At 35.9% G+C, this 23,837-nt stretch overlaps 1 protein-coding gene across 2 annotated transcripts in view; it reads left to right on the top strand.

Annotated features, from left to right (window-relative positions):
* PPP1R1C (protein phosphatase 1 regulatory inhibitor subunit 1C) overlaps positions 1-10,668 on the top strand; it is a 144,512-nt gene extending 133,844 nt beyond the window's left edge. For both annotated transcript variants that reach the window (XM_002749250.6, XM_035304351.3), the window contains exon 5: positions 4,336-10,668. In XM_002749250.6, coding sequence (XP_002749296.1) covers positions 4,336-4,424 — 89 coding nt within the window. In that variant the 3' untranslated portion in view covers positions 4,425-10,668. The remainder of the gene's footprint in view (positions 1-4,335) is intronic.
* Positions 10,669-23,837: the final 13,169 nt, after the last annotated feature.

The raw sequence follows: 23,837 nt of genomic DNA, 5'->3' as shown, positions 1-23,837 counted from the left end.
ACTTATTTGTTTATTTCTGGGCACACATAAAGAATATGGGAATTTTCTTTTTTATATTGAGCTATAATCTGCTTATATACAAAATGTCAGCTATTAGCCCCATTTCTGCTCTTAGAAGACACGTAGATTAATTTTATTTCTTTTTCCAGTATTTTAGGAATTCAAAGTCAGCCTCTATTGTCCTCTATTAGTTTATTCTATGCTAAATATTCCAGTTTCATCTATAATTCCTCCAGAAAAGTCATGTCATAAAACGACTTGTAATTCCAATTCCCCTCTGAATTGGTCCTCTCAAAATACAGATGATAACGAGGCAGCATGTTGCAGAAAAAGTATGACCAACATATGGTTAGAGAGCAGTTCCCTTTCTCATATGGCCAACTTTGCCACTAGGAATAACACCAACACTGCCAGGAGCTCTGTGCCTAGAAACAGGTAGCTCTCATCAGGTAAAGTGAAATTGTGGTCACCTAAATTCCCTAAACATAGTTAACTAAGGTTGCCCTCATACTCTATTTTTTTTAAGAACGAAATTAATCTTTCTAAAAACAAAAATTCTGTTGAACTCTACCTTAATTGCTTAGGCCATCATTCCAGCACTTGGAAACCTTTACTTGCTCTACCACTCATGTCATCTTTTCTTCCAAATTTTGTGTCATCTACAAATATAATGAGCCTCCTGTCTTTGGCTTCAAATTAATTGATTAAAAATATTGACCTGTGGTTTGCCAAATATAAACCTCCCTCTATGGATTTGGCATTCAAAATTCTTCACTCAGTTACTTCACAACTTCATTGAATCCTCATTTAACCATTTGATCTACAGAATAGAGAAGAGAATAAGTATTATAGTCTGCTTGGGATCAATATTTCTTTGTTTTCCTTTTCTTCTTTTATTGTCTACTTTCTTTACTTCCTTCCTGCACATTTTTATATGGCATATCCTTGTCTTCTACATGGTTTCTTTTCTTGTGTGCTCATTTTGCTTCGAAGAAAATAACCTCCATTGTGTTTTTTGGGATTCCTTGGCCTTCTGCTCATATGCAGCCCTGGCTGAGTCTGTGCTTGCTCCTGGGGCTGTTTGCCACGTGCCAAGCCTCACACCCTGTGCAGGGGAGGGATTTCCCTGATGCTCATTAGCATCTGGCAGAGGAGGAAGCTCTGAGAATTTCAACAACACCCCAGACCAATTCACTTTCCTCCACCTCTAGAATTACATCAAATGTCACCCTCCTCAAAAATCAAATGGGGGTTTAAAGAAAATTAAAACACAAATTATACATGTGTTTTGGGATGTAGGAGAGGTGTGGGGAGAAAGAAATCTATACATAGTCCTCAGCAGACTTCTCACTTTAATCTCAGCATTATTGCATCCATAATCAGATGAATATTGATGACATAAAAAGGGAAAGATTGCCTTGAAGACGACTTCAAAGCACAAATTAACCCAATTGTTCATTATTCAGTTGAAAGACGGCATTAGAGTAAATTGCTTTGGGAATCAAAGAATTTGTGGTAGATATTATACTGAACGGCTCCGTGGTAACATGTCACCAGCTCCTGCCTCATCAAAATGTTTCACCTGGAAATAGTAATGCCACAATTCCATAGGGCTAAGGAAGACCTTCTAACATTTGTCCAAGTGAGTAATTTTACTTTTAAAAAGGTTTGGCTTTTTCATATAACTTTGTGACCATTATTATTATAAAATAATTTAAATGTGGATCAGGGTAAACAAGCAGACCTATTTTCAAGTGTGAAAGTGCGTGATTAATGGATTAATGAGTTAGACATCTTAATTACTCATTTTTTCCCTTTACATTTGATCTTCTCATTTAGACAAGTCAATGTGAACATTATATCATTACCTCTTATTTAAAGAACATTATCTTAAGCACAGTTTTATTACTCTGTAGTCACCTTGTGGATGAAAAAGATGAGCTCTAGAGTCATTAGAACCTTTGCAAACCTGGCGAGATATAGTCAACCTCAGCTCAGGAAGAAGAGTGGCAGGTGACTGAATAATTACTGTGCCTTAATATTTCAGAGGGAACCGCAAGACCTTGGTGCCAGGTTAATTAGTACTTGAAACCTGTGATAAATCCTAGAGAATGATAGAAAATATGGGTCAGTAGCCAAAAAGCTAAAGGTGAAAGTGAACCAGTCTCTTAATACTGGAACTTTATGACTTACCTATTCATACCCTCATTAATTCATTCAGTGTAGACTGAGGGACTATGATGCGTCAGAACTTCTCTTAGCATCACAATACCTTTATAACCTTGTACAAATCATATATCTTCTCTAAGTCTAAATTTTACTATCCAGGTGGTTACCACAAGGAATTCTGAGGTTTAGTGACTCATGCATGTAAGACTCCAGCAGAGTGACGATTGGACACTCAATAAACACTCTTCCCTTTCCCTGAGCACTGAGACCTGTTTTTCAAATAATTTGATAGTATGAAATGAATTCCATGTCTTAGTAAAAAATTTCTCCCTACAGTCTTAGGTCAAGAAGAATTGCGACTAATCTGTGTTTGCAGATGAAATTAAAGTATTTAAATCTTATTGCAACTGATAAAATATTTTTGCAAGATAATTCATAAAGCCCAAGGATGTCACTCTTTGCCAAATAGCACTCTGAGGCTTGCTGACAACAGTACATGCAAACTTACACATTTCTTCAGACTCTTTGCTTTATAGCAAACATGAGTAATGACTTCCTTTCATTTATCAATTCTTACTGGGGTGTTCTTTAGTAATACTATAAAAATCTTATAAACCAATTTTATAAAATACAAAAAAATGGTCCAGGCACAGTGGCTTATGCTTGTAATCCCAGCACTTTGAGAGGCTGAGGCGGGCAGATCACCTGAGGTCAGGAGTTCGAGACCAGCCTGACCAACATGGAGAAACCCCGTCTCTACTAAAAAATACAAAATTAGCTGGGTGTGGTGGTGCATGCCTATAATTCCAACTGCTTGGGAGGCTAAGGCGGGAGAATTGCTTGAACTCTGTATATGGAGATTGTGGTTAGTGGAGATTGTGCCATTGCACTCCAGCCTCGGTGACAAGACCGAAACTCTGTCTCAAAAAAAAAGTGTAAAAATTCCCCCACCCACCCCATTAACCATCACTAGACGCATAAAGTTTCGGCTAGTCTGATGTCTTAACAGAATAAATTTGAGGGAAATGAAAGATAATTTTGTAGATTGAGTGTGGTTGTAGTAATTGTCTTCTGATTTATACTCTAAATTTGAAATAATTTTGAAAAACATCTGAAGACAGATTATTGTGGAACTGCCAAAGGCATATGCCAAATTGTTACTTCATTGATTCAATCAATCATTTAGACAATAAATATTAATGAGTACCTACTGTTTGCTAGGCACTGTGCCTGGGACTTTAAAATGAAATTACGTATTTTAAACATCAAGGAGTTTTCTCAAATGAGAAAGATATGTAAATAAATACAATTATATAAGGTAACTGACAATAGATGTCCCAAGAACAGGGGGGAACATGAGAAAGTCTACAGACATGGAGAATTGGAGTACCCATCAGAGAGGAGGCAAGCTGATACCAGAAGGATGAGTGGGAGATTATCAGGTGTGTGTATAGGATCAAGATGTCTGGCAGTGAGAACAGGTCAAGAAAAGTATGGAAGCCTGAGGGAGCATGGAGTGGCCAGGGGGTGGTAGGTTAGTGTTGTTAAGTGTAAATTACCCTGAAAGCAGGAAAGGCTGATGAGAAATGGTAGAGAGCCCAGATCATAAGAGCCTTGTGTAGCATGTTTTCCCCACTGTGTAGGCTGTGGGGGAAGTTACTGAAGAATTTTGAATAGAGAAGTTCCATAATCACAATGGTATGTTTAGGTTCTGAAAGAAGATTCACAATATTGTGATTTTTTTGTTGCTTATAAATTACAGAAATGGCACACATGTTCTTTTGTTCCTAGGAGTTTCAACAGTTCTTGTTGTAATAGAATTGAGGGATGCCAAAAGCAATATTTGAACTAAGTGATACATGCGAATTATAATAAGAACCTGTGAGCAGATTTTTAGTTAACAGGTTTTTAATAGGCTGTGATGCAATCCCTAATGGAGAAGCTTTAATTATAAAAGATAGCCCGCCTTTAATGGAAATTCTGCTGGGTGTGTTTTTATTGCTCAGTGAATTAAAAGGTTTATATAGCACTACATTGTTAAGATTCTTGGAGAAAAACACATAAACATCAAATGAAAACTTTCCACTCTTTTCTTTATCTCTTGCAGCACAGTAATCCTCCAGAAATGAAAATCATTTAAATTTTGCATAATTTTTATAATTTCAGGGGCTAAGCATCTGAAAGGCCAGAATGAATCAGCATTCCCTGAAGAAGAGGAAGGCACCAATGAAAGAGAGGAGCAGCGGGACCATTAATTAGTGGTCTGCAGCAAGAAGGCTTCTTGGAAATAACTGAACTATTAACTTTTCTGAGTATACTATGGAATTCCACTGCTTAACTTCCAGAAGCATCCTCCATCTCTGCACCCCACACTCATACAGTAGCTATGCACCTTCTGGAAGTCTCTTTGACTGAACTTTAGAACTAAGTACACATTGTTCCACATCACTTACAATTAAAGAATAAGCATTCATTTTACAGTGATTCTTCTTCGTAACTATGTAGAGATTTGCAGATATGTGACTGTTCTAACTTTAATACTGCCAGAGCTTAATCCTTGATGTCCTAATGATAAGGTTTGCATTCTAACAGCACATGTAAATAACATGACTTAAAGAGTAAAAAATAAATATTAAATACATTTAGACATGAATGTGTGTGTGTACGTGTGAGGGTTTAACTTAAAAGAGAAATACCGAATAAAACTTTTAGCTTAAGATTTACATTTGTCATATTTCTGTATCCAGAATAGAACAGTGTTCATTTTAAAATGACGAATAAATGCCAGTTTTCTTGATTCAATACACAATATTAGATAGTAAATATCTTTTCCCCACCAATGACATATTAATGTTTGATTATAAAACTTCAGAATTCTCTTCATTTTCTAAGTTTTGAGGTATATATTTTCCAGCATTTCTCTAGTTATTAAGAAAGAAAAATGATAAATCTAAAAAACGATGCCAAATTTTCTTACCTTCTTTTTATCTATTACTTGAAATTTGGGCCATCTATTTCCTATTGCATTTGACAAATAATTAGCAGTGTATAAATCTTCCATATTATAAAGAAGAAATTCTATTAATTCATGTATATAGACGTTTATTGATTAATTCAACAAATACCTTTTATGAGCTTATCTCTAAAAAGATACTCTGCTGGAAATTATAAAAATAAGAGAAAGATACTTTTACCCCTATAGAACTGGCGAAAGAGATAAATCATTAGCATAAAGCAATATTTTATATGACAGTATATATTTATTGAAAATAACTTTTTCTTAATTTAAAGTTCTGGGCCTTTTGAACAATTTGAATTTTACATGATTTGTGAATGCAAAGTATCTAAACTACAAAATTTTGGGACGATGGAAGAATACCCAATTTGGTTCCTATATTAATAGTATTAATGAAATTCAAATGTATCATGGATAAAAAATGAAAAGATTTTTCAAAAGTTAGTAAAAAAAGATGAAGGCAAGTAAAAAAACCAAATGTGAAATCCACTGTGGGATCTCAATATCAAGATTTAAATATGTAAAATGATTGTTTTTAATTTTGAATCTGAGTTTTGTAATATAGATGTTAAGAGAGTTTTATGGAGTTGTAAGATAATACGGTCAGTTGACAATCATTTTCCTTAAGAAAATAAGTGTGAAACCCATTGGTAAGCATACCACATATATAAATGACTATTTTAGTTTCAACTCTCTTCTATTTTTCCTTTCTTCCATCTTTCTTTCTCTCTCCCTCCTTCCCTTCCTTCCTTTCTTCCTTCTCTCTCTATCTCCCCTAATTCCTCTCCTTCTCTCTCTCCACCCCTTTCCTTCTTCTTTGTTAAGCCAAAACTTTCTGAAGTTTCTATACCATCTGCTATGACTGTTTATTTCCCAAGTTTCTCTCTACTTAAAACCTGATTAAGTCCCTTTTTATTTATTTGAGACGGAGTTTCACTCTTGTTGCCCAGGCTGGAGTGCAATGGCACCATCTTGGCTCACTGCAACCTCCACCTCCCGAGTCCAAGCGATTCTCCTGCCTCGGCCTCCTGAGAACCTGGAATTAAAGTCATGCCCCACCATGCCTGGCTAATTTTTATATTTTTAGTAGAGACAGGGTTTCTCCATGTTGGTCAGGCTGGTCTCAAACTCCCAACCTCAGGTGATCTGCTTGCCTTGTTCTCCCAAAGTGCTGGGATTACAGGCGTGAGCCACTGCGCCTGGCCAAGGCTCTTATTTGTTTTGAGTGATTTTGAATTATTTGTGTTTGGAAAACATCTTAATGCTCTTGAAAGTATTTGAGACACTCTGAGGAACTAAAACATAACATTGCCCTTCCCTTTCCTTGAACAGATACTTTTAAAACGCTTTTTCAAAAGGATTCAGGCAAACAAAGAAACCAAAGCTTTTGCTGATTTTGTAATGGTAATAAACAGAATAGCTTCTGGACTTTTCTGTTCTATTCTCCATTGCTAAAAACACAAAGAAATCAAAATTAAAAGCATAAGTTTTCTTTGGGAATTGTTGGTTTCTTTCAAGCTGTTCTATTCTCCACTCTCAAAACACAAAGAGATCACAATTAAAAGCTTAAGTTTTCCTTGGGAAATGTGTTGACTTTCTCAGAAATTTGAAGGAAACCAGCTGATATAATGGCTTTTCACTTTCCTTTCCACACAATTATAGTTTACAATTTTTTTTTTCTAGAAGGCAACTTGGCTTCAGTTTGGCAGAATGGGCAAAGAAACTGACCAAAACAAAACAAAGTGAAACAAAACAGAAACTGTATTTCCCAGACTACATTTATAATACAGTTGTTAGTAGCTGGGCTTTAAGTCATTCTGACTTTGATTCAAACCATACTCTACCAGATTTCAGACTCAGTTTCTTCATTCGTAAAATGAATACAGTCATGCCTAACCTACTGGGTTGTTATGAGACTTAAATGATATAATACCTATAAAATATTTAGTCAAGTTTAATGAGCATTTAATAATTGGTGTATATTATTAGAGTTAGAAGGGACCTAAGAGGCCTTCTGTCTTAACCTCATCTAATTCATGATCCTCTTCAACATCATGAACAAGTGCTTAATCACCCCACTTATTCTGGAATAATTCCAGGTCCAAGCCAACCAAAGAACTTTGTCGGATTGTTCTTCTGTATATTAAACTCTCCCCTTCTACACCCTCCCTGTGTCCACGTGTGCTCATTGTTCAACTCCCACTTATGAGTGAGAACATGCAGTGTTTGGTTTTCTGTTCCTTTGTTAGTTTGCTGAGAATGATGGTTTCATCTATGTCCCTGCAAAGGACATGAACTCATTCTTTTTATGGCTCCACACTAATCCATGGTGTATATGTGCCACATTTTATTTATCCAGTCTATTGCTGATGGGCATTTTGGTTGCTTCCAAGTCTTTGCTATTGCGAATAGTGCTGCAATAAACATATGTGTGCATGTGTCTATAGTAGAATAATTTATAATCCTTTGGGTATATACTGAGTAATGGCATTCCTGGATCAAATGGTATTTCTAGTTCTAGATCCTTGAGGAATCACCACACTGTCTTCCACAATGGTTGAACCAGTTTACACTCCGACCAAGAGTGTAGAAGTATTCCTATGTCTCCACATTTTCTCCAGCGTCTGTTTTTTGTTTTTTTTTTTTTTTACTTTTTAATGATCACCATTCTGACTGGCATGTCACGGTGTCTCATTGTGGTTTTGACTTGCATTTCTCTCATGACCAGGGATGATGAACTTTTTTTATCATATGTCTGTTGGCCGCATAAATGTCTTCTTTTGAAATGTGTCTGTTCATATCTTTTACCCACTTTTTGATGTTTTTTTCTTGTAAATTTGTTTAAGTTCCTTGTAGATTCTGCATATTAGCTTTTCATCAGATTGAAAAAATTTTCTCCCATTCTTTAGATTGCCTCTTCACTCTGATGATAGTTTCTTCTGATGTGCAGAAGCTCTTTAGTTTAATTAGATCCTGTGTGTCAATTTTGACTTTTGTTACCATTGCTTTTAGTGTTTTAGTCTTGACTATGCCTCTGTCCTGAATGGTATTGCCTAGGTTTTTTTCTAGGTTTTTATTGTTTTAGGTCTTACATTTAAATCTTAAATCCATCTAGAGTTAATTTTTGCATAAGGTGTAAGGAAGGGGTCCAGTTTCAGTTTTCCACATATTGCTAGCTAGTTTTCCCAGCACCATTAATTAAATAAAGAATCCTTTCCCTGTTGCTTTTTGTCACATTTGTCAAAGATGAGATGGTTGTAGATGTATGGTGTTATTTCTGACATCTCTGTTCTGTTACATTGGTCTATATGTCTGTTTTGGTACCAGTACCAGGCTATTTTGGTTACAGCCTTGTAGTGTAGTTTGAAGTCAGGTAGAGTGATGCCTCCAGCTTTGTTCTTTTTGCTTAGGATTGTCTTGGCTATACAGGCTCTTTTTTTGGTCCCATGTGAAATTTAAAGTAGTTTCTTCTAATTCTGTGAAGAAATTCAATGGCAGCTTGATGGGAATAGCATTAAATCTATAAATTACTTTGGGCAGTATGGCCTTTTCATGATATTGATTCTTCCTATCCATGAGCATGGAATATTTTTCCATTTGTTTGTGTCCTCTCTTATTTCCTTGAGCAGTGGTTTATAGTTCTCCTTGAAGAAGTCCTTCATATCCCTTGTAAGCTGTATTCCTAGGTATTTTATTTTCTTTGTAGCAATTGTGAATGGGAGTTCAATCATGATTTGGCTCTCTATTTGTCTATTATTGATGTATAGGAAAGCTTGTGATTTTTGCACACTGATTTTGTGTCCCGAGACTTTGCTAAAGTTGCTAATCAGCTTAAGGAGATTTTGGACTGGGATGATGGGGTTTTCTAAATATACAGTCATGTCATCTCCAGAGACAATTTGACTTCCTCTCTTCCTATTTGAATACCTGTTTTCTTTTTCTTGCCTGATGGTCCCGGCCATAACTTTCAATACTGTGTTGAATAGGAGTGGTGAGAGAGGGCATCCTTGTCTTGTGCTGATTTTCAAAGGGAATGCTTCCAGTTTTTGCCCATTCAGTATGATATCGGCTGTGAGTTTGTCATAAATAGCTCTTCTTATTTTGAGATATGCTCTATCAATATCTTTTTGTTGAGTGTTTTTAGCAAGACGGGGTGTTTAATTTTTATCAAAGGTTTTATTTGCATCTATTGAGATAATCATGTGGTTTTTGTCTTTGGTTCTGTTTATGTAATGGATTACGTTTATTGATTTGTGTATGTTGAATCAGCCCTGCCTCCCAGGGATAAAGTTGACTTGATCATGGTGGATAAGCTTCTTGATGTGCTGCTGGATTCAGTTTGCCAGTATTTTATTGAGGATTTTCACATCGATATTCATCAAGGATATTGGCCTGAAATTTTCTTTTTGTGTGTGTGTGTCTCTACCAGATTTTTGTATCAGAATGATGCTGGCCTCATAAAATGAGTTAGGGAGGAGTTCCTCTTTTTCTATTGTTCGGAATAGTTTTAGAAGGGAAGGTACCAGCGCCTGTTTGTACCTCTGGTAGAATTTGGCCATGAATCCATCTGGTCCTGAGCCATTTTTGGTTTGTAGGCTATTAATTACTGCCTCAATTTCAGACCTTGTTATTGGTCTATTCACAGATTCGACTTCTTCCTGGTTTAGTGGGAAGGTGTATGTGTCCAGGAATTTATCCATTTCTCTAGATTGTCTAGTTTATTTGCATAAAGGTGTTTACAGTATTCCCTAATTATATTTCTGTGGGATCAGTGGAGATATCCCCCCTATCTTTTTTTATTGTGTCTATTTGATTCTTCTCTCTCTTTTTTTTAATTAGTCTGGCTACTGGTCTATCTATTTTGTTAATCCTTTCAAAAAACTAACTCCTGGATTAATTTATTTTTTGAAGGGTTTTTCACGTCTCTATCTCCTTCAGTTCTGCTCTCATCTTAGTTATTTATTGTCTTCTCCTAGCTTTTGAATTTGTTTTCTCTTGCTTCTGTATTTCTTTTAATTGTGATGTTAGGGTGTCAATTTTAGATCTTTCCCACTTTCTCATGTGGGCATTTAGGGATGCACTACTTTTAAATATTGTCATAGCAAACAATGTAATATTACAAAGTTCATTTAATTATGATACAGATTTACTCATTCATAAATAAACCATGTATATTGCATTATTTTTAAAAGTATACGTTTTTCAGCCACTATTTAAAAGCAAACAGTTTAATTGCAAAATGAATAATAGAAAAAGCATGTCTACTTATATTAAAGTGTTTATATACATATGCAGTTTTTAATATTTGCTTTCTCTGAGTAAGCAGAATGTGGAAACAAATTCCCTTCCTTATTTTCTAAGTCAGTGATTCCAAAAACCAGTCCTCAAAGCCCCATTAGGTGTATTAACTAATAAGAAATATTTACGTTGCAGAAATGTCTGTTTTGTCTATGTTAACAAAATTAAATTTTATAACATAATCACATTTTGAAGAGCTATATGTCAGAAGAGAGCTTTATAAATATCCTGGGGGGAATGTTCAGTTTTAAATGACATTTTCAGTAAGTAAACCTCTCACATAATGTGTGAAATGCAAACATCTAACATAATTCACACAGCAATGGAGCAATGTCCTGTAAATTCTGGAATAATCTACATGAATGATAGGTGCCTGATGACATTTTGTAAAGAAGCTATCACTCAACTGTAGATCTTTCCTTGACATTCATTTTGTGGACACAGACATTGTGTGTAGGGGTGCAGCCACTTCCCCTACTGAGTATAATAATATGCAAGCAGTGGAGACTTGGTCTGTAGAGGGAAGAATAGTATGAGAGTGGATTAGAGAGAAAAGTAGGCAAAGGTGAAAAATTGTAACTTGGAGACAAGGAAAACATTCTGGATGAAGTAAATTAAAATGATATTGTATTCATCTTTGTTTTTAATTTCTTACTGTACAAACATGACTTAACAGGGTTTTCCCTTTTCTCTGAGTTTCAGTAACAATGAAGCTAATTTGAAGGAATGAACATAGTGAGACTCCCAGGAGTATATAAAATTACCATATTAGAATCCTAAAAGTAACAGAAAATTAGAGTATATTCAGCAAATAATTCTTCAGAACAAATGTTAACTTACAAAGGCAGATGGTTACAAGAAGTCCAGCTGAAGTTTGGTGAAATAAACTCATAAGGTTTGTCAAGGACATTACCATGTCTTTGTTTTCAAGAGGTGAGAGCAGCCTAGAGGTAATAGCATTTTCTGAGCTGGAAAATGAAGCAAAGTTCTGGTCTATGTCCTTCATTTTACAGGCAGGAAAAGTGAGGCCTAGAGAATTTTTCTTCAAATTCACACCCAGAAAGTTCAAAATTGTGTCATGTAGAAAATTACTTGGCAGCAAATAAAAAACAGCAAACAATGGTGTAGATTGTAGATGTATGTTTATGTCAAGAAATAAAATGTCTAGGACTGGACAGTGAATCAGGACATCAACAAGCAATGGGCAATTTTTATTTTCCTTAATATTCCAAGAATTATAAACTCACAGCTCAACCAATGACATGTTAAACATTAAGTGCTGGGGATTATAGGTATTAATAAGATAGTGAGAGTCCTTAAGCTCAGGGTGTATATTTTAATGTTTGAAGACATTCAAATACATGTAAACTAATAAAGTAATGAAATCATTTCTGATAATGATAAATTTCCAGAAGGAAATAAAATGAGGTAATATTGCAAAGGGTAATGTCTCCTTTTTATCAAAGCTGTGTGACACTGGGCAAGTCCTTTAACCACTCCAGAACTGAGTTTTCTGGGCAGTAAAATGTGGAGAATGAGACGATAGAAGTTCAGATAATCTTGTCAGGGCCCCTCTGACTCTAAGATCTTTTTCTCCTTTCTAATTTTTTTTCAAGAACTGCAGGCAAGCTGTAAAGGTAAAAAAGAAGAGATGGGAATAGACAGAAAGCAGCAGTATTGTGAGAATATGGGCTCAGAGGATAAAAGATATCTGTGTGCTTGTATGACAGCCAATGGAATAAAATTGCTTGAGTCAGAAATGCACAAACACACATATGCATATGTATGCATGTATGTAATAAAATGAGCATTGAACTAATTGATTTCTGTCTTTTAAAATTTCCCTTCAGAAAATGACTTAAATAGTGGAGACCAGTTTTTTGTTTGTTGTTTTTGAAATTTAAAAGTTCTTCCAGGAGAACTTTCCTCTTACAAATCACTAATTGGATAATTGACTCTATCCTAGCACACAGGCTTTGTTGCTCCTAAGTGCTGCATACCAGATTTCTCCCTTTACCGAGATTTATGTGACATGGTTTTAAACTTTCTGGAAGGTTTCCACTGTGTTCTGAAGTATTTTCTTTTCCTCCTCCAGGTGCAAAATGAGTTGATAACAACCAGAAGTTGACATGTTAGTGCAGTGCTTCTACTTGAGCTTGGAAAAATCCCAACACGAAACAAACACCACCACCACCACCAATCACCACCTCCGATTGCATCATGACGCCATGTTGCTTTCTGCTGGATTGCCTCCTGAAGCACTTTAGATATTTTATACATAAGTATTGACATGTTTTTGAGAAGGTGTTTCTTCACTTTATGTTTTTCTAATAATTTATATTACACAATTTTCCAAGTTCTTCTCTTTGGTTTTAATTTATTTCTCTCTACAACTGAAAAAGGGATCTTGATTTTAGGTAAATTTTAAGTGATTTATTTTTCATTTCTAATTTTGGAATCTGAGCCTTGTCTTACAACAGGGAGTTTTTCAAACACATTTCCTTCCTTTTTCAAATTCCACTGTGTTTATTTATTGCTTTGTTTCTCTTTCAAATTCCATTGGTCTTGATTCAATTTAGTCCCACAAATTTTAATGATAGCCTACTACCTGCCAACTACCGAATTAAGCATTGGACGTATTAAAATAGAAAGGCTATTTTATTGTCATTGCCATCCTGCTAGTAAAAATTTGTTCAATTCTTTACAATTAATTAAGTGGCTTCACCTATGTTTCTTTGTTAATAATCACATTAAATATGTATGACAGGTAGGATTTATGTCATAGATAAGAAAACGAGAGTCCAAAGAAAAATAAGTGGTCCCAAATGAACCGATAATCCAACAAACACTTCCACCAGCTAGCTTCTGATCTGGTTGAGTTGTGATAGACTTTAGGACAAAAAAGCCCATCCTCCTTAGGAGCCATAGGCTTATGCTTTCTTATACTGTCTTATGTATTGAAACTTCCTGCAATTCAGACATAAATTTAGCATAAGCAGATGCTTTTGCTAATAAGGCTAAGGTGGGAAGAAAAAGCTGGGTTCTACTTTAATTCTTGTGCATTGACTTCAAAGTGAGATGGCCTAAAAGAAATAAAAGAAGTAAATTTGAAACTTTTAAAAAAGGGTTTGGTTCATTTAAAAATGTTTCCTATGTGTAAATTTGTATTTTAAAATAACCTTTATCATGTAAAATGAAAGCATTGCTGAGTTTATGACAATCTTAGGTATAATCTTTTTTTAAAGACAAGCATCAATCTTTAATTTGTTTCCCTTTCTTGATATCTCATAAGCTGCAAAATAAAAATAATTTCACAAATTGTTTATTGTTATTATCCTCCCTACTTGCCCTAGGACTTAAGTACTAACTTCTACTTCCTACTCCCAGACTTTGTATTGCTAAAGAAATAAAAATAATATGAAAAAGCCGAATCACCCAGACCTACATTACGGATTATGCTGTAGATAATAGACTATTGAAAGGAACAAATACTACTTAATGAGGAGCCAAAGACAACATTCTACCTGCTGCTCTCCTCAAGCTGAGGAATGAGTTTAATTGACTTCGAATCCCATTATTCTCAAAAGTATTAAAGGTACAATGTGGCTTTATATGAAGCAAAGGAAGGGAACAACAAGAACTTTAAAAAACGTTTGTAGATGGTTGAACCTATCTTCCATAATTAGAGAAGAATGTCTTTTCTTTCTGTATTGTTTACAGAGACCAACATTTTTCAAGGCTTTGCAGTAGACGAGTGAGTTTCCTGTTACATTTCTCCTGCAGCATATATTCTGTGGACGTGTTTTCCCGCCCTAATGGGACATACATATTGTCACTTGTTTGTTACATTTTCTAGTGTTTTAAATATTACATTGGTCATTTATTTGCTTTTGAGAACACCCAATAGTCTAAAAATTAAAATGACATGAAGGTCAATTCTAAGATAGGAGTTATACTACTAAATCCTGGACTTGTATATGATAGCAAGGTTGAGCTACATATTTTCGTTGTCAGAATAAATGGAATATATGAGAGTTAATTGGAAGTGGTTGGTAACTAAATAAGATTTTTAAAGTAATTTTTTTTAAGTACTGGCAAAACAGTGTTAAAAATAAGACATTATCATTATAAACACCCCAAACTATATCTGTATGAGATAATTTAATGCAATATTTTGGGGAAAATATAGTTTCCAAAATTAAACTCCTTGTATTCTTTCATTGTGCAATGTGGGGTTAAAATTTTTTTCTATTGACCAATGTGTGTGTGTGTGTGTGTGTGTCTATAATTTATACATGTGTTTGTATATATCTCTATATACACAATATAGAGATATTTTTATCTCTCTATTTTTGTATATATCTCTATATACACAATATAGAGATTATATGTATGTGTATGTAAAATATGTAAATTTACACATATATAATAATGTACACTAAATATATATGTATATACAAAAAATCTTTTGCTATACTGAAATAAAAAAGAAGCTTTTAAAAAGAAAGATAGAGAAGAAATTTAACCTGATTTCTATTAAATTTAGCACAAAGAATTAAAACTTTACTAAAGGGCCAGGTGCGGTGGCTCACGCCTGTAATACCAACACTTTGGGAGGCCAAGCTTGGTGGATCAACTAAGGTCAGGAGTTAAGAAAGCAGCCTGGTCAACATGGTCAAACCCCACTCTACCAAAAACACAAAATTTAGCCGGGCATGGTGGTACATGCCTGTAGTCCCAGCTACTCCGGAGGCTGAGGCAGGAGAATCGCTGGAACCAGGGAGGCAGAGGTTATAGTAAGCCAAGATTGCACCACTGCACTCCAGGCTGGGTGACAGAGCCAGGCTCCATCTCGAAAAAAAATAAAAAACAAAAGACATTTATACTTCCCACAGTTATAATTTTCATATTCTCTTCTGTTAAGGAGAAGCCAGGTGATAATGGAGGGGGACATCCAGAGTAAAGTGGACAAAGGAACAGAGGTGAGGAGGTTCTCACAAGGGGCACCTCCGGTGAAAAGAGAAAGATGGCCAGAGGGAGAGGACCTGAGGGAGGGCAAAGTCAGCTCCTTCCCTCTTCCTCTCTGGCCACACAACTTGTTCTTAGCAGCTTCCTGTCCACTACTGCTAAGTCATTGCCACACGAATGCATCTTTTACACCATGGCTGTTTTCCTTTTGCCCGATTTCTCTCTGAGGAAAAGTTTGATGATGATTTCAGTGTTGACTCACTCGACTTTTAGATTGTAACTGACTTACTGTGCTTGTTAAATGCCTCTGTTCCTCTCATATGCATAGTTTCTACGTTATGAAAAGTTCTCTCCTTTTTCATTTCCTCTTCAGAAAGCTTGTTTTGCTAATGAAGAGTTTGTGAAATGTGGGGAGTTTGCTGCTATGTGTGTGTGTGTGTGTGTGTGTGTGTGTACATAGTTTTCCTTTTTGAGAAACTGCTATTGTTTCTTCTCAGTGCACATGGATGTCTGATGATGTTTTTTATTTAACAAGCCGCCTATGAAATCTAAAGGTTAGTGTTATTTTATCTTTATGTTGATATTTTTCTAACATTTGTGTTAAAATTCTTCCCCAAATAGAATATCTACATGAGATAGCAACCAATGAGCAAATCAACACATCTACCTACACATATATATAAATGTATAAATTTATATCTTTCTGTATCTAATCTATATGTATAATTTTGCCTTTCCTCTCAAGCAAGGACATAAGCGGTAAATTAATGATAATATAATCTCTACGATGAAATGGCTGGTCTACTCTGCATGGAGCAACTTCTCCATCATGTGGACTTTTAAGATATTGCTGCTAAAGTTAAAGCCATGCTATGCTCTTGAAACTGTAAATATCAACTAATTTTAAAAGAAAAGGATGAAGCTCTATGTAGGTTATTTGTACAGCTCATATTATTTCTGTTTTTCTATGTGTCAGGTGATATTCTCAGCACCTTATTCATTTAATCATTCCAAAAGTACTTATTACATAGACACTCTTACTATTTCTATTTTATAGATGAAAAAATTTAGGTTTGTCCAAGAATATAGCACTGGTAAATGACAAAGTAATCTAAAGTCCAAAGTTGAACAGAAGGCCAAATTTCATAAGATATCTTGGGTGAGATATTTCTTGCCTTAGGTCTTCCACATAAAATGTAACAAATTTAATGGTATCTGGATAAATAAAAAGGTTAGCAGCTACCAACAACCAATGACTAAGAATTAGAGTCACTATTGTTCTAAATCCTATATGGTTCCCACTATTAATCGTCAAGGCTATAGGAAATCACATAGGATATGTGAGCTTTTCTCCATAACGTTTAGGATTTGCTGTTATGAACATATCTATACACCAGTGTAGCCATCTCCCCATCATAGAGACAAGAGAAAGATGAAAAAATCTTATTGTTTCTCTCACATAATTCAGATTTGCTTTTAGTATGCTATTAAGGATTAATGCACTCCCCATTTCTCTGCTCTGAGAAAAAAACATAAATGGCTTTTAGGATTCTGCAGATCTAAAGTGCTTGAAAAGTGGGTCTTATTTTGACTGAATTAACTGGAGATATTATCTGAAAAGGACTGACTCACTCATATACCAAGCAGGACAAATAATAATACACTTTTCCTTCCTGTCTTCATTCATTTATTCAACAAATATTTACTGAACACTTACTATATGTAAAATCTAGCAGCAAGTGTATGAAAGAGAGCTACAATTCTCTCACACAGAAGGATAGCAGGTCAGTGTTCATCCAAAGAGTAGATGGAGTTCTGGAGAGGAATGACAAGAGGCTTTGTGAGAGAGAGGGCAAATGCATAGATCCTTAGAGGAAGGAGGGACGGGGACAGGTAAAGATGGCAAAGAAAGCAGCAAGACTCAGGCAGCAGAGGCACTTAGTGCAAAAGCACTCAGGAACAGCGAATACTGTAATGAAGGCTATCACTGAAAATGGGCTGGGTTTGGCTGTGAGGGGCTTTCAACATTATACTAAGGAGTTTACTATTTACCCGCAGTCCAGTGGCTCTCAAAGTGAGATCCCCAGTCTACTAGCATTAGCTTTGCTTCAGACTCCATCCCAGACCTACTGAATCAGAATCTCTGGGGATTGGGGCTTAGACTTCTGTAGTTTAACAAACCATCCAGGCCATGCTGATGCATGCTAAGGGCTGAGAACCAGTGCTGTAGCCAGGCCTTCCAAATGGATGTGTGCACTGAGAATGAGTGGCAGGTGGGCTGGAGATAGTGACCTTCGCAGTCCTCAGGGTGGCTAGCAGGGCCTGGGGAAACTGGAGCTCCTGGGGTGACTGTCACTGGCACAAGCATCCTCATTCTTATTCCTAGGGCACTGAGTTCTTTGAGCTGAAATAGTAGTGTTGTGCAGAGTAGGCCTGTGGACAAATTTGCCACGTAACCTGTTTTTGCACGCTCTCTCCCTACCAGCTAAGAATGGTTTACACTTTTAAAGAATTGTAAGGGAGAAAAGGAAGATAAAAGAAAAGGATTGGAAGAAACAGAAAGAGGAGGAGGAGAAGAAAATTATGAAGGAGGAGTAGGAAAAAGGAAAGGAGAAGAGAGGGAGGAGGAGCAGCAGCAGGATGAGGGGTGGTATAATGGTATGTGGCCTGCAAAGCCTAAAATATTTACTGTCTGACCCTTTACAGAAAGTGTGCTGACCTCTGATGTAGACAAGGAGAAATTGTTTTTAAGAAGAGGAGCAATATGTCCAAAGAACTCATTAGGGAGATTTAACATAATAACAGTATGCAGAAAAGACAAAGTAAAAGGAGCTGGAAAGAGAAGCCAGATGTTCAACACAGGTAAAGTGGTAAAGACTTAATGCAATCCTCTTTGAATAGAAAGAAGATACGAGTCTGTAATCCTTATAGAAATGATATGCTTTAACTTTAAATTGACCCAACCACAATGCCACGGCGAGGTTCTCAACAGTTGAAGATATCGTAGAGTCTGTCAAGTTCAGCAGTCTCTTGGGGTTTGGTTTAGTTTTGAAAGAGTAAAACAATGCTGAGGACATGAACTCTGAAATCAGAATCCTGCATCTTCTAGGATGGAAGACCTTGAACACATTGATTCTCCTATCTTTGTCTCAGGTCTCCTCTTTATAAAATGGATGTAACAGTAATATTTATCTCTTAGGATTGCTGTGAGAATTAAATAAGTTGGTAGAGACAAGAAACTTAGAACTTAGCAGACTTATGTATGCACTCACCGAATTTTAGCAATTATGTGTTCATATATAAAAACTGGAATTAGTTTTGCACCAACCTAATATATTTGCATCACATAGCCAGGAACAAATGCTAATATAAATGAAGGAATTATAGCTAACATTCACTTATTATATGAATCAATAGGCCTTATCTCTGTCAATATACTTAATTCTCACAACAACCTTAAAAGAGAAATCCCAAAACGCTTCAGAAATATATAGCCGAAGTCAACTTAATACATTCTGTCCAAAACAGTTAGGCTATGCTGTATGCAAGCTGTGTTAGGCTAGACAAAACAAAGTAACAAAACATACACCCCTGACCCTATGGAATGCTTAGTCTACTTTGCAGACTAAGTGAAGGATGCTATGTAGATGCTATCTGTAACCCCAAAAAAATGGAGTTTATTTAAAAATAAGGGAATTAAATGCATACTGGTTTTGTAATCTGAGACAAATATCATTAAAATTATTTAAAAGGTGCTGTAGTTGTCATTTTCTTCTGCTTCTCTGTGGGAAAATTGTGATTTTAATGAATGGAGCAGGAGTTAGAAAACAAAGAGTTTGGAAACTTGAAATCTTGAATTTAATATTTCACCTGAAACCATCAAGTTTTATATGCCCAAACACACACTCATACACACAAACACACACATACTAAGGTAAAATTAATTCATACTTGATGCACAGGAATATTCTTAATTCTAAAGAGACATTTTTATTTTCACTTGTTCATATGCATGTATGGTATTATTCATCAGAAAATCAATTTTTAATAATGAACTCTAGTGCAGTTTAATACCTTACTCATTTTAGGATGAGTACATTAAAAATAACATACTTTATGTCTACGTTTACTCAGTAATTTAGAAATGGTAAGATGGAATTCCAATGAAGCTGAGGGAAAAGTCAAATATTCCATCAACATCCAAAGTCAAGGATTTTGGAAAAAGCTTTTTTTTTTTTTGTGGGGGGAAGTAGGGGTTCTTTATGTACTCTCTAAAAGATAATTTATAGGGTCATATCTATAGGAAAAACGTTTGACTTGGAAAAAAATAGATTCCTGCTCTTCATATAAACTCTCACTCACGACAGATCATCATGATATCAATTTTTTCTTCCATATGATATGAGATCAGGGAGATATCATATGTGTGTGTGTGTGTGTGTGTGTGTGTGTACGTACCTCAGCTGTATATTTCAAGATATAATATCATTTAGTGGCTTTTACTATTTACCTTCCAGAAATTTATTAAATGTGTCTTTGGTCTCTGTTATATTAAAATTGAAAATTACAGCTCATGGATTAATACTACAGCCCCTCAGTTTTGTACCTTCTCACAGGCTTAGTTCCCATTACCTTTGGAGCATCTGACTTCTGAATAGGTTGGTGCATGTCTAACTCTCTGCTCTAAAAGCAAGAAACACCTGAAGGTGTGACATTGCCACATTAGTAGGGCTTTCTGAGCCTGGCTTTGCCTAGAGGAAAGCTGAATGTTGTGAGTTTTATAATCAGTTAGAGTAATTTAAAAGTCCTTCAGGTCAGGGGAGGCTCCTGAGAATCCCATGCATGCTTCAGCCTTTTCAATGTGCCAACCCTAAACAGAAAAATAGAACACCCACACAAGAAGCGATTACACTGCTGGTTGGCTTATGATGGGATGTGAATACAGGACTCAAAAAGAAAGTTGTATCACATGCAGAAAAGTTTGCCCAACCAAAGTCAGTTGCCCAAAGCCAGTGCTTCTTTGGTAAACCAAGAACAAATGTTATCTCACACACTGCCTGTCTTTTCGCCCTTTCAGTTCTCCCTCATTCCTTTTGCCTAATACGAATCTTTTTCTCACTCTGCATCACCCAACAATCTCAGATGGAATGAGGCCTCCCAGCTACCCATCCTCCATATTCTCTGGGCTTATGCCGCTGTGAAAATACACCCAGCTCCCTTTTCTTCTACAAACCAGTCTCAGCTCGATGTTTTCTCTTTTTTTCCCTTTGTATATTATGTTTCTGAACTCAGATGGCTTGCTGCTTCCAAGTGAACACAAACTCTTTTCCTTCCCTCCTAGGCTTGACAATTAGGTCTAATGTTTAATGTCCTCTCCCTTATCCTACCCCATACATTTCAAGTATATTCTCCATAAATTTGTCTGTATTTTAAGGTTTAAAAAATGCTGGCAGATAAGAGTGAAACACATCAAACAATGTTTTTAGGTTAACAGTAATGTATTCATTACTTGTGTAAGGTAAAGTTGGCCTTTGTACATGACATGATTCAATTACAATATTTTATCGGCCAATGAAAACAGGATCAACCAACTATGCTAATGCCTTTTATAAAGGATTTTGCTTTCAAAGATTTTTTTGTTGTTGTTATAAAAGCCAAATGGTCATGCTCACACATTTAATGTCTTTTTTCCAAGCCTAATGTCTTTCTTCCAAGTCCGCCTCTAATTACTCATGTAAGGAACTACATTTCATCAATACAGATATATACACCTCATTAAAAGACAAAAGAGCCTGAACCTTTGGCTTTTGTCCCATGATGTTTGCTGATAGATCTGAGAAGGGTACAGGAGTCAAAAGGCACTTATTAAGAACCTCTACTGTGAAAAAAAATAACCTCGTATTAAAGTGCTTAGTAGGTACTTAGAATTTTCTCCATATTATGTAATTACTGTCCAGAACAGTGATTTGTATAGAAATCCCCAACTTATCTTTGCAAAATGCCAATTCCAGTTTAATATGAAACCTGAGATAATTTTTAAGAAGTCCACAGGCGTGGACCACGTTTGGAGTAGCAAGAGTCTAGAGTGAGCACCAGTGGTTACTTGAAAAGCGTATTTTAAAGTCATATATTAAGCATGGAAAATAGTTCCTCCCATCCACAAAAATCAGACACCTTGTCTGCAGTAATATTTGGCTAAATTGGTCACCAAAGCACACACAGTCCTGCTGTTGGACGCTGAAAATTCTTCCGTCTCAATGTGGTAGTTTTTAGGGACAAGAGCCTGCAAAATGGAACAATGAGTAAAAAAGGAAGGTAATGAATATCATAAATAGAAAAAAAATGACAGATCCTACTCTGTAGGGAGCCGGAGTAGCATACTTACTCTGGGGGGATCAGCAGCAAGCCTGCTGTGAACTTCCGTTGAACTTCAGGGAAGTGAAACCACAGTAGAAGTATGTGTGTCTCAGAGAGAACAGACGGGCCTAGAGAGATAATGAGCTTTCGCTGACCTTGCTGTAAGTTAGTTTTTAGCTGAAGTATATTAACTGCAGTATGAGAATAATAACCACGGGCTATTCTAAGTAACTGCACCCTCCCTCTGCTATGTGTTTTGTGAACATATAAAATAAAGTAGCCTGGGGAGAAATGCCAAATGTGGGTGAAGGGGAGAAGAAAAGCAAAGCACACTGCCATGTGTGTACCTACGCAACTGTCTTGCATGCTCTGCTCATGTACCCCAAAACCTATAATCCAATAAAAAATTAAAAAAAAAAAAAAAAAAAATAAAGTACACTTAGGCCGAGGTCGGAGAGACTGACATCCTCACCTCCCAGACCACCTGACCCACCCAGCTTTCTGTTTCTATGTCTGTGTCTGTGTCCTTCTTCATCCCCCGCCGTTCCCTCTTAGGTCCTTGAACCCTTGTGCAGCGCAGGAGGTGATGCACGCCAGAGTACTCCAGTGGCCAGAGGTAACCTAGCCGAGTGGTTTTGAGTCAGACTCCCTCAGATTTCAAATCTGCGTTCCTCCACTTACTAGTTGCCTGACCTTACACCAATTATTTTATCTTCTCCTCCCACACTTCCTTACCTATAATAAGGAATAATAATATCTTAGAGTAGTTGTAGAAAGTAAAAGAGATAATGTAAGATAATATCATGCACTAGTATGACTACAATAAATAAAACTACGGAAATATACTCTTTAATTGTTAGAGAGAAAAATATATCAACTTGAGATGCAAAGGAAACTCTCCAACCTTCGCACGTGTTAAGCAAATTACCTAGAAATTAATTAATATTATTAAGGAATAAAAAGACTCAACTAGAGCTTTAAACATAATGTTGGCCCATATATAGAAACTGTATCTTAAATATTGACACTACCTTCAAATAATTAAGAATGCAGGATATTTTAGGTGTTTGCTCTTTTGACTTTAAAATATACATTGTCTTTATTGTCTAAGACTTGTACTAAATGGCAGATAAGCTTTGTCGTATTTAGAAAGGCAATTAAACAGAGAACAGAGGCCAATATATTATAGCTTCCAAAGGAAAAACATGTTTTATATCTAAATTATATTTCTAAATGTAAAAATGAACTTTTATATTTAAAATATGGCATTTGAAAGCTTTTTGATATTAGATGGAAATTTATCATGTACTCATACTTAAAGCAAAAAATTTCTCTAAGTGTCATGTATTTGATAACCAGCTAGGTTTTTCCACCTTCTTCTGGAACTCATTGGCCTCATAGAGACACAGCTTAAGGGCTAACACATACCATGCCAATTACTCTTAATTCAATTAATTGAGACTCACTAGATCGTCCTCTTGACTCAACACTCTGCTTCTTTATTACTCTCTGGTGTTGCCTTATTCACATTGCTCTTCTTCACAGAGCTTTTCCTTCTGATGTGCTTCTGCCCAGCCCCACGTGGATGTTGTAGAAAGAAAACAAGGTGCTAGAGAAAACTAGAACTAAATCCAGTGTGGAGTCTGCCAGCAGAGACCTGCATGGCCCTGGACAAAGCTTATGCTGTAAGACTTGGTTTCTTTTGTTCATAACAGTACCTTATTGTCAGGATTTGAGATAATATTGTTAAACATTTACATGGAGGACGCACATGGAAAATAGGCAAGGTTTGTAAACTTTTTTATTTATTAAATGCCAACTGATGCACCACTTAGTCTTGAAAGCTCTGAAGACAGAAGCAGTTTTTTACCTCTTCAAATATCCATTGGTGCATTTTATTTGCAACTGGTTACTTTTTTATGTGGCATCCTAGTTATTATGTATAAGTTATAGTCTGTGTAGATTTTCTCCTTTATGAGACTTGAAATTTCTAGAGGAAAGGTTTCCATATTCATATATGCACCATGCT

This window comes from Callithrix jacchus, chromosome 6 (assembly GCF_049354715.1).
Source record: "Callithrix jacchus isolate 240 chromosome 6, calJac240_pri, whole genome shotgun sequence".
Lineage (NCBI taxonomy): Eukaryota > Metazoa > Chordata > Mammalia > Primates > Cebidae > Callithrix > Callithrix jacchus.
Note: the sequence above shows the minus strand (reverse complement) of the source record. Positions and strands in the feature narration are given on the sequence as shown.